This window comes from Phalacrocorax carbo, chromosome 2, assembly GCF_963921805.1.
Source record: "Phalacrocorax carbo chromosome 2, bPhaCar2.1, whole genome shotgun sequence".
NCBI lineage: Eukaryota > Metazoa > Chordata > Aves > Suliformes > Phalacrocoracidae > Phalacrocorax > Phalacrocorax carbo.
The window spans coordinates 164789746-164799481 of NC_087514.1; the positions used below are offsets into that span (position 1 = coordinate 164789746).

The window sequence follows — 9736 nt, forward strand, 5'->3', positions numbered from 1 at the left end:
CAGGCTGTTCGCGACCCAGGTCCATCCAGCCTTCCTTCCTGCGTTTTAAAGAAAGGTGCAGACCTCCCCATTTTAAGGTTAATGTGGGATAGACAGAGGAAGAAAGATCCCTGTTTTTCCTAATGCTCCCTTTGGGCTCTAGACACCAAGAGCTCGGCTTACAACTTTCCCCCAGATTTCTAAGCATTAAGTGATAACACTAAAGCAATACTATTGCTACCCATTTAAAGGTCTGGAGCTTTACTTAGCATGACTAAAGGCAATCAGTTCTCTGACGTATGCCAGCCCCCGCTCCTTCTGTTTGACATTTACTGTCAGCAAAAAATCCAGGGTACCTTTGGTCTAGCAAAAACAATCAGTAGAAACTTTCCAAGGCACACCCTCTGCTGAGTAATTGATGCAGGCCCTTTCCTGCACTAAGGCAGCCATCATCTTGATAAAGCGCCACAACACACGCTATGTCTCTCTTTGCACCGTACGGGCAGGGCCGCACTGTGAGCAGTTTTACCTCCACGCCCGCCTCCGGACACCACGGGTGCGGACAAGGTGCGTGAAGGACTGACAAGCGTCAAGAGCAAAGTCCGAGGCCTCGGGGGTGTGAGTGACGGCCTGGGGGCGACCTTTAGCCGACTCCAAGCCCGGCACAGAGGGATCCCCCACGGCGCTGCCGTGTGAGGACGGGGGACTCGCTCTCCTCCCGCCTAACACGCGCCCCGTCCTGTCAGGGACTCCTGACAGGGCTGCACTGCCCTCCCGCCCCCGGGCCGGCGGCTCGCGGTGCCCTGCCTACCGAAGCCGGCTTTCCCTGCCCCGAGGGGGGCGGGAGGGTCCCCACCGGCCCGGCCGCTCTCTGCCCGCCTCGGCAGGGCCGGCCCGGCGCCTCCGGCTGCGGCTCCGGCCCGGGACCAGGCCGCGGCCCCACGCCGTTCCCACAGCAACGGCGGCCCAGCCGGCGCCATGGGCGGGGCCGCGCATGCGCCCAGCACCCGGCCTGCCGGCGGAAGGGCGGTGCTCGCGCCCCTCTCCTGCCCTTTAGCCCAGCCGCCATGTTAGACCCTGCGCCCGCCGCCACAGCCGCGGGGCCGGCCGTGCCCACGGAGAGCTCGGGCTGGCGGCGGCAGGAGCGGAGCCGATCCTCATGTCGCCCCGTGCAGGGGAGGAGAGCGGCTACGGGAAAAGGCCCGTGCGCCACGGACCGTGTGCCCCCCCCCCTCCGGTCCACCCCGCTGAGGGAGGCCTGGGAGATCAAACAGTCAACCACAGCGGGAATGGAAGGGCTGGGAATGCCCTTTCCAGTAGCATCGTAGCCTCTCAGGTGATTTTTATTCATGTACATAAGCTCACACCATCCCTCTGCAGAAGGCTTCATGCACAGGGGGAGCCCCCCAACATATCCAGAGCCAAACACTCGTTATCTCCAGTGCTTACATATTTATTCATATTTCATCTCCCGCTGCTCTGTACAACATGTCAGACGCGTGCAGTACGTACCTTGAGGTATTTATTAAAAAGAGACATCATACTGTCACCATGGAATGTCAGCTCATAGGAGAAAATGAGGGGTTTTTTACAAATTGGCTTTATCAGTACATTTATTTTTGTGACTGCTGTTGAAGATACAAGGTGTTCGAGTGTAAAATAGCATTGGCAATTTACAGAGAAGGGTTTTAACACCTCCATCGAGGATGATGGGGGCTTTCCAGATTTAATTGTTTTAAAATTTCTGTAGGGAATGGCACTGCAGAAATCAGAGCTAGGTCATGTACTTCAACTAAAAGCATTAGAACACCAAATCAAGGTTTAGTTTTCACAATATGTATTTTAAATGTTACATTTAAATGTTACTCAGAAGAACACTGTAAATAAAGTTAGAATATATAATAATCAGAGTCTGAAAATCTGTAGTAAAAATAGGGAGCCTGTGTCTTCATTAACAGTGAATAAATATAACATTTAAATAGCTGCAACATACCAAATACTTATCTCACACCTTAAATAAAAAAATAGATGTTTATATCTCTCTCTCAATGTTTTAGAAGTCATTTAGTGCTACTGGAAGCTTCTAAATTACAAACCTGGAGGCTGACAAATACACAGGATAGAAAATAACAGCAAAGCATTCATGACACTTACAGACATGGCCTCCACGTTCTGCCTGAGGCCAAAGAGAAGCTAGTTGAGACTTTAATTTTGGGCAACGTGAGCAAAAAAGTCACCAATTTTAGGACAGAGTTGACAGTCGAGAAGACAAAGGGATTGTACTCTACTATATCCCCTAAAAACTGGGATATGGTAGTGTCAATCGGAAGTAACCAGACCCTGACACCCACTCCCCAAGCGTGCAGTCATTTAGGCTGCCAGCCTCAGGACAGCGTACCACACACAACATAATATAGGGCAATTCTCTGATATCATGTGTTATTTTTTTCCCTCAAGAACCCCTCGATATCAGGTTTGTAGCTGCAGTACACAGGCCACCACCAGGAGAGAGATTTCAGTCATCTTTCCATTACTCCTTGGGCTTCACTACGTACTCCTGAAACATTGAGTACAGCACACCTACAAGACAGAAATACAGTAGAAAGCTGGGTTAAATAACAAGTAAGGCATTTCAAAATCTGAACAGTAAGAGATATTCTCAGCAATAGAAATAATGTTTCCCTTCCTCTTCTGCTCTCTTTTTTCTTTTCATTAGCAGTGATGAACACTACAAAATTTCTTCAGATAAAGTGGATAGGAAAATGCACTGTACAGGAAGAATCCAGATTCCCCAGCAAACCGTGGTTTGCTTTGCAGCCAAAGTCAAGGAATAGAGTACAGACAGACACAGCTGCAGTACTTAGAGAAGACCTGGGAGGTAGAAAACCAGGGACACAATCCCAGTCCTGAAAATAACACATTGCCTACGCAAGCTGATTTTCCAGTGCATTGCATTCAGAAGCAGCAACATATTTACATGGGAAAATACTAACATCAGATAATTTTTTTTTTCTTTGCCTCTAATATCAACACCTGCAGAGCCCCCACCCACTTCCCACATCTAAAAGTAATCAAAACTTGTACTCTCAAAAGGAGTGCAGTTTATTATTAAATACTTAAACAACACATTACTTTAGAAAGGCTGAGCAAACGCCAGTAACTACCACAAACATCCTCAAATACAACGCCCGGACACTTCCACCCCAAGGATATTTCACTCGCACTGTGTTATCCGCCAGGAGAAGAGACGAGAGAGTTTCCCTGTGCTTTGCCAGTGCTGAGGACAGCCTCCCGTTCGGTACGTACCGCACGTTAGCGCTCCCACGACGAAGCCCTGGGCTGCCACGCGCATGTGAATCAAGTGAAGTGACATTTTCATGTCACCTCTGTGCTTCAGTCTGTACAGCCCGTAGCCAACCACCATGGCAAAGCCAGCCATCCCTACAAGGCAAGGAAGGCGCCCTTGTGAGCTGAGATCCAAGCCATGGAGACGTGTGAAGCAACCCACCTAAACAAGGTATCCTGGAAATAATCATGTTTTGATCTAATCGCTCTGTTTTTGTGTGGATGACAAGTCCTGGCCTGCCTACTGTTTTCACGTGAGTGCCATCTTATTTAATGCCCAAGTCAGTGCAGCGAAGAGTGAGACATTTCGACTAGTGTTAAAATGCCACAGCAGTAGCTCAAGGTGTTGGGATTTCTTGGATATTTTTCACAAAGCACACGTGCTGCTTGCTTCCTTCCTGGAAGGAAGCTCACACCCAGGAACACCGCTCAGCTGTGACACTCGGCGTATGGATGCACCCCGACGTACCCACTGGCCTGCTGAGGGTGCTGGTTTGGGTGTTGACAGGTTTTGCCTGCTTTCACTCAGGCAGGACAAATTGTACGTTACTTGTCCCGTGCTGCAGGGAGAGAGAGGTTCAGCAAAGTCCCTGTCGCGAGGCTGGAGTTCACTTTTACTCCTTCAACAGACCAAACGCAACCCCGGCCGTGCCAGCTTCAACCTGTGGACACTGATGATCTCGCAGAATACAGAGCAGCAACGCACAAAATTTCCCAGTTCCATCCCTTTTTAGTCCATATTTAAGATCATTATTTACATAGTTCAAAGGAAGCTGCCACGTTTCAAGTGCTGTGTATATTTTAGTGCCGAGAGCCCAGACAGCTCGTCTCCCTGGACATGAGTATTCACAATTCCACTTGTGAAGCTATAAACCCTTACTTCACTGGTGCATGATCTACATGGGAGCCTCATTAAACACCAGTTTAGGGTTTTTACATTTTAGGGCCTTCAAACTAGCTCTGTCACGGACTGAAGATAAGTTCTGCCAATCTGCTCGGGAGAACCCAAACTCGCAGAGTCCGTAGTACACTCTAGCAAGCTGGAGAACAGTCCTGTGACCAGAGAAACCAGTGACGGGTATCTGTTGGCAAACGCTTGGAACACTTCACCCCAAGTGACCCGACTGCTCTCCATTTAAGGTGGCTGGAAATCAAAGCGTGTCCCATGTTAGAGGCAGTTCCTGATGACAGGAAAGCTCTCAGGATGAACACAACTGATCCTCTCTCCCCTCAGAGGCTTTTTCGGGGTCTCGGCAGAGAGGCTGAGAACTTTTAACGACTTCCTCAAGCTGGGGTACTGCAAAAACTACTAAGGAAATGCATTTTAAATAAAGGGATGGCACCAGAGAAGGGTGACATGTTTAGCAGGGGGACTGCCTTTTACAAACTTCTGGTTTGTATTTTTATTGGCTTGAAAGTCACTTCATAGCGATCACAGTTCCCAGTAACCATAACTGTGGAACGGCTGCAAAACCCACTCCTCAACACCTGTCAGGATCACCTAAACAGTCTTTCAGGGTTTATTGGGGTTTTTTTTTTTTGCAATTGTAGATTCTGGGTCTCTATTTAAGATAGCAAGCCTCACTGATTTCCCTGTTTCTTGCAGAACAAACACCAGTCCAGGCAGAAGGAGCACCACTGCCACCACACAGAAAGCCTACGTGAGGAAGTAGTTGCGAAGTTCATTTCCCGTTCGCAGGGAAATGGTGAGCAGTGACGGTGTTTCCCATTTTGATTGCCCATAAAGAGAAAAATCCGTGTAACCACATTTCTTCATCTTTAAACTTACCGATGGGTACAAACGGCGTCTCTTTAAATTTCCTTAGCAGCTTTGATGTCTGGCTGGTGTCAGTCTCATACTCGGACAAAATGGATTCCTGACCGGATGACATGGTGGCTGCGAAGACAAAGAGTTTCCCTTCAGGTTTTAGAGACACCAAGTTAACGGAACTTTTAGAAGAAGAAAATCCCTTGCATGTTCCACCAGTCACAAATGTCCAAGCAGTCAGCCACAAGCACAGGAGCTCGACTTGAGTTGATGAGCTACCTATAGGTGATTTAATGATTTAACTCAAGCGAAGTCTTGGGAAGCAAGATACTAGAACAGGGGGGAAAAAATAAAGAAAAAAGGAAACAAGTAGCAAAGCAACAAATTTTTGCCATCCCTTTTCACACCATTACAGATGCCAGTGGCCCGCACAGGCCACTAAAAGCTTTGGTCATGGCTTGTGTTTCCTTTTAGGACTTCCATCCTCCACCACGCTGCTTTGCTTTCACAGGCTACTCCTTAACAGCAGCTCTGACCTCAGAAAAGTTCATTCCTCCTCTGTCGCTCCCTGCCAAGAACTGCAACCAAAGCGCTCAGGGTGGAAAGCACGAGCTGCTGCGGAAGGTCAGCCCTCCCTGGCAGGTCGTCAGCCACTACTACAGCCTGACCCACCTCGTTCACCGCTTCAGCTGAGCTTCAGACTCCTGCTGGAGAAGACAGAAGTGTAAAGCGGCAGCTGCTGAGGGGCTGGAGCGAGTCCTGAAACCCTTGATGGGCACAGACTGATGTGGGGACACAGCAGGGAGATGAGCAGAGCTTCCATTGCAGCACAGGTGATTTCTCACCTGCCTCCAAGGACAAAGCAGCAGCGGTGAGAAGGGCGCTACTCACTGAGCCGTCACCACCCAACCACTGAGACCATCCGCCAAAGCTCACCAAAAAACTCGCCAGCTCGCCGTGCTGTCCCCGCCACAGATGTCACCGAGGCCTGTCCCTTCTTCAGTGCCCGGCATAAGCATCGCTCTTCAATTAGCGCCTATTTCCGCTACCACAATTAGCTCAGCAACAGCACAGAGCTCTCTGCTAGAAGAATCCCTACCGATATTGTTCTGGTTCTGCCACAAACGCGCTCAGCAGCAAAACACAACTCGGCTTCATATGGGAAGCGCTCCAAACTCTTGAAATAAGCCAACAGGAATTTAATTTAAGCACGGGCCAGTGAACACGTGCAAAAAATACATTCCACACGTGGCTGTATTCCCTGGTTACGCAGCGGTTTGTGCACATCCATTTCGGCAGGGTGACTTTTTTTAAACTAAATGAGCAAACCATTTCCTCTTCAGGCCGAAGGATTTGGTCTCTCTGCACCCGTTACAACCACCCTTATTTGCTAAATATTCTACCCTGACTCATTCTGAGAGGGAAACACGAGACGACCCCATCACTCAGGAGAGGTGGAGACAGGCAGAGGTGAGATTTACACAAGAAAAGAATATTGAGAAATGAACTAATTTGTCCTAAGAGGTTTCCGCGACCTTCAGCTCACGCCGAGACCGGGGTGGGTGCGGGGCGGCGGAAGCGGGGTGCAGCCCGCGCCCCAGCTGCCCTGCCCTCGCCGACCCCCGCGGCACAGCTCTGACACGGGTGGGATACGCCGGGTGGGAAAGCGACAGCTCCCAGCCCCGAAGGGGGCGGCCCTGGGCACCGCCAGAGGCCCAGACCCACAGCGGGCCCTGCCTTACCGCTGTCCCAGCTCCCCCCACCGCGCACCGGGCTTCCGCCCTACGCCAGGCCCCGGCGCCTCCACCCGCGTGGGGCATCCGCCCCGGGTGACAGCCCCCCGCGGCCTCCCCACGCCCCCGGTACCCCCGGCCCGGCCCGGCCCCGGCCCCGCCGCTCGTCCTCACCGATGGCGATCGCGATACCGGCCGGCGTCTGCCGTGCCTGGCCCCGCCCCCCGGCTCTTATTGGCTCGGTTGGCACCGCCCCCTCGGCCGGTGGGAGAACGGCGGCTCCCAGCGTGCCGGGCCGGCAGCCAATCCAGAGCGAGGCCCCTGACCCCTCCTCCTTGAGCGGGAGGGGAGGCGGGGCGGGACCTGACGTCACCTCGGGGGGCTCGCCGCATTGCGGCGGGGGCGGAGTCACGGGAGGAGGCGGTGCCTGGGCGCCGCTAGGGGGCGCTGTGGGGCGGGGCCGCACCCGCTCCCTGCCTCTACCCGGATCTGCCCGCACCCCGTGCCCGCGCCCGCACCCCGTGCCCGCGCCCGCACCCCGTGCCCGCGCCCGCACCCCCTGCCCGCACCCCCACCCCGTGCCCGCGCCCGCACCCCGTGCCCGCGCCCGCACCCCCTGCCCGCACCCCCACCCCGCGCCCGCACCCCGTGCCCGCGCCCGCACCCCGTGCCCGCGCCCGCACCCCCTGCCCGCACCCCCACCCCGTGCCCGCGCCCGCACCCCGTGCCCGCACCCCGTGCCCGCGCCCGCACCCCCTGCCCGCACTCGTGCACTGCCCTCAGTCCCAGCCCGTACCCGGCCCCTGCCGGGACCCGGATCTGCCCGCACCCCCTGCCCACACCCGCGCCCTGCCCGCACTATGCCAGCATCCGGGCCCTGCCCGCACGCCCTGCCCGCACCTGCAGCCTGCGAACCCGACAGCTCGGCACGGCCCTGCCCGAAGCTGAGCACGCTTCCCTTGCCCTGAGCATGGCTGGGCACGAACCTTGGGTTTGCAAATACCTACTCATACTGGTAGATACACTGGTGTAGAGACTTCGGGTTGAACCTGGGGACTTGTTTCACCCCAAAATAAAGGGGTTTAGGCCGTCGTTTTCAGGGTGGAAAAATAGGCTGCAGCTTTTTCTGTAACTTGGTGGCTTTTTGCTTCAAAAACTTCTCATATCAGTATAAATCCACACTTCGACATCAGGTGGAAGCTCTTTAGCAGCGGCCAAAGACAGACCCTGACTTTTCTCTGGACTGATTTTCTTTTTCCTGGCAGTGAATTGACTTATTGACTATTTTTTCCTCAGTTTCAGCTTTCAGGCAGAGCTCGCTCTGCTCCTGCTGTATGCTAGGCGGTGGATTTTGAAGGCCAAAGACAACTTAGAAATTGCTCCTGACTTTAACTGAACTGAACTCTGGAGGAGGAGGAAAAATCCCCTGGGATCCTGAAGATGCCTAAACCCGTCCCCTAAACCCGGGAGCAGCTTTTCAGAGCAGAACAGCCAAAAAAAAAGCCCTTTTCTCCAGAAACTGCCTGACTTTGCAGCCCTCTGGTGTGCCGTTTGTGACTCCCCATCTCCGAGCACAGGTGGAAGCAGTGCTGCCGCTCCCACGGGGCCACTCCGCCGCTGACGTGCAGCTTTTTTGGCAGCATAAAAGAAAGTGGTGCAGATAACCGTTTGTTAGTACCGCCGTACCTCTCTAAATGTGCTGCCTGTTATGGGTGATCTGGTTATGTTAACTGCCAAAGCCATTAGGGCTCTGCAGAGCCTGAAAGGAGAAAAAAAAATCTATGCAATTACCAGCTCCCAAATTGAGTTAAAATCTTGTAATAAATTACAGCGAAGGCTACTTTCTCTAGTGACTCTCAGAGGCACGTTTAATTCCCTGCAGCTCTGCATGATACGTGCTTCAGGGGAGAAACTCAATTAAAAACAAAGACTTATTTCATTTTAATCGCTGGGCTAATGAAATGTCACCTGTAGCGTCCTCATGTGCGTGTCTGGTACCTCGGCTTTGTGAGCAGCTTCTTGCTCTCTCCTAATGTGTATGTTTAATATCTTTATCAATGATCTGGATGAGGGGATCGAGGGCACCCTCAGTGCGTTTGCAGACGACACCAAGTTGGGTGGGAGTGTTGATCTGCTCAAGGGCGGGAAGGCTCTGCAGAGGGACCTGGGCAGGCTGGATCCATGGGCCGAGGCCAACTGTATGAAGTTTAACAAGGCCAAGTGCCGCATCCTCCCCTTGGGTCACACCAACCCCAGGCAACGCCCCAGGCCTGGGGCAGAGGGGCTGGGAAGTGCCCGGCGGAGAAGGCCCTGGGGGTGCTGGCTGACAGCCGGCTGGGCATGAGCCAGCAGTGCCCGGGTGGCCAAGGAGGCCACCAGCCCCCGGGCTTGTGTCAGCCCTGGTGTGGCCAGCAGGAGCCGGGCAGGGATGGGGCCCCTGTGCTCGGCCCTGGGGAGGCCCCACCTCGAGTGCTGGGCTCAGGTTTGGGCCCCTCGGGACAAGAAGGGCCTTGAGGGGCTGGAGCGTGTCCAGAGAAGGGCAGCGGGGCTGGGGCAGGGTCTGGAGCACAAGTGTGCTGGGGGGCGGCTGAGGGGGCTGGGGGGGTTTAGCCTGGAGAAGAGGGGGCTGAGGGGAGCCCTTCTCGCTCTCTGCAGCTGCCTGAGAGGGGCTGGAGTGAGGGGGGGGCTGGTCTCTGCTCCCAAGTCACCAGTGACAGGACGAGAGGGAACGGCCTCAAGCTGCGTCAGGGGAGGTTTAGGTTGGAGATGAGGGGAAATGTCTTCCCTGCCAGAGCGGTCAGGCCCTGGCACAGGCTGCCCAGAGAGGTGGGGAGTCACCATCCCTGGGGGTATTTAAAAGATGTGTAGATGTGGCACTTGAGGGCATGGTTTAGGAGACCTGGGGGTGTTG

At 53.9% G+C, this 9736-nt stretch overlaps 2 protein-coding genes and 1 long non-coding RNA gene across 7 annotated transcripts in view; 1 reads left to right on the top strand and 2 right to left on the bottom strand.

Moving 5' to 3' along the window:
- The window catches only part of CCDC13 (coiled-coil domain containing 13), a 34968-nt gene extending 34045 nt beyond the window's left edge, over positions 1–923 (bottom strand). For 2 of the 4 annotated variants that reach the window (XM_064445160.1, XM_064445162.1), the window contains exon 1: positions 791–922. The gene's annotated coding sequence lies outside the window, so the exon portion shown is untranslated. Of the gene's footprint in view, positions 1–790 lie in introns of all 4 variants that reach the window. The other 2 variants (XM_064445161.1, XM_064445159.1) reach the window with 2 other exon arrangements.
- A 122-nt stretch (positions 924–1045) lies between these two features.
- On the top strand, positions 1046–8846 carry LOC135312139 (uncharacterized). The gene is made up of 3 exons (XR_010371820.1): positions 1046–1315; positions 4931–6562; positions 8122–8846. It is a non-coding gene; the product is annotated as an uncharacterized LOC135312139 (long non-coding RNA).
- On the bottom strand, positions 1412–7102 carry HIGD1A (HIG1 hypoxia inducible domain family member 1A). 2 transcript variants are annotated; one of them, XM_064445163.1, is made up of 4 exons: positions 7000–7102; positions 5114–5221; positions 3286–3420; positions 1412–2559 (listed from the first exon to the last, which is right to left on the bottom strand). In XM_064445163.1, the coding sequence occupies exons 2-4, from the start codon at positions 5214–5216 to the stop codon at positions 2510–2512; spliced, it is 288 nt and encodes a 95-aa protein (XP_064301233.1). In that variant the 5' UTR covers positions 5217–5221; positions 7000–7102; the 3' UTR covers positions 1412–2509. The 2 variants fall into 2 exon arrangements, with proteins under 2 accessions (XP_064301233.1, XP_064301235.1); XM_064445165.1 differs by lacking the exon at positions 7000–7102 and adding an exon at positions 5765–5855.
- Positions 8847–9736: the final 890 nt, after the last annotated feature.

What these genes read in the sequence shown, in the direction of transcription:
- HIGD1A (XM_064445163.1), bottom strand. Translation starts at nt 5,216, where the DNA reads ATGTCATCCGGTCAGGAATCCATTTTGTCCGAGTATGAGACTGACACC. An exon ending in GACGCCGTTTGTACCCATCG is followed by an intron (nt 3,421 to 5,113) that starts GTAAGTTTAAAG and finishes CTTGCCTTGTAG; the next exon opens with GGATGGCTGGCTTTGCCATG. An exon ending in CGTGGGAGCGCTAACGTGCG is followed by an intron (nt 2,560 to 3,285) that starts GTACGTACCGAA and finishes TCTGTCTTGTAG; the next exon opens with GTGTGCTGTACTCAATGTTT.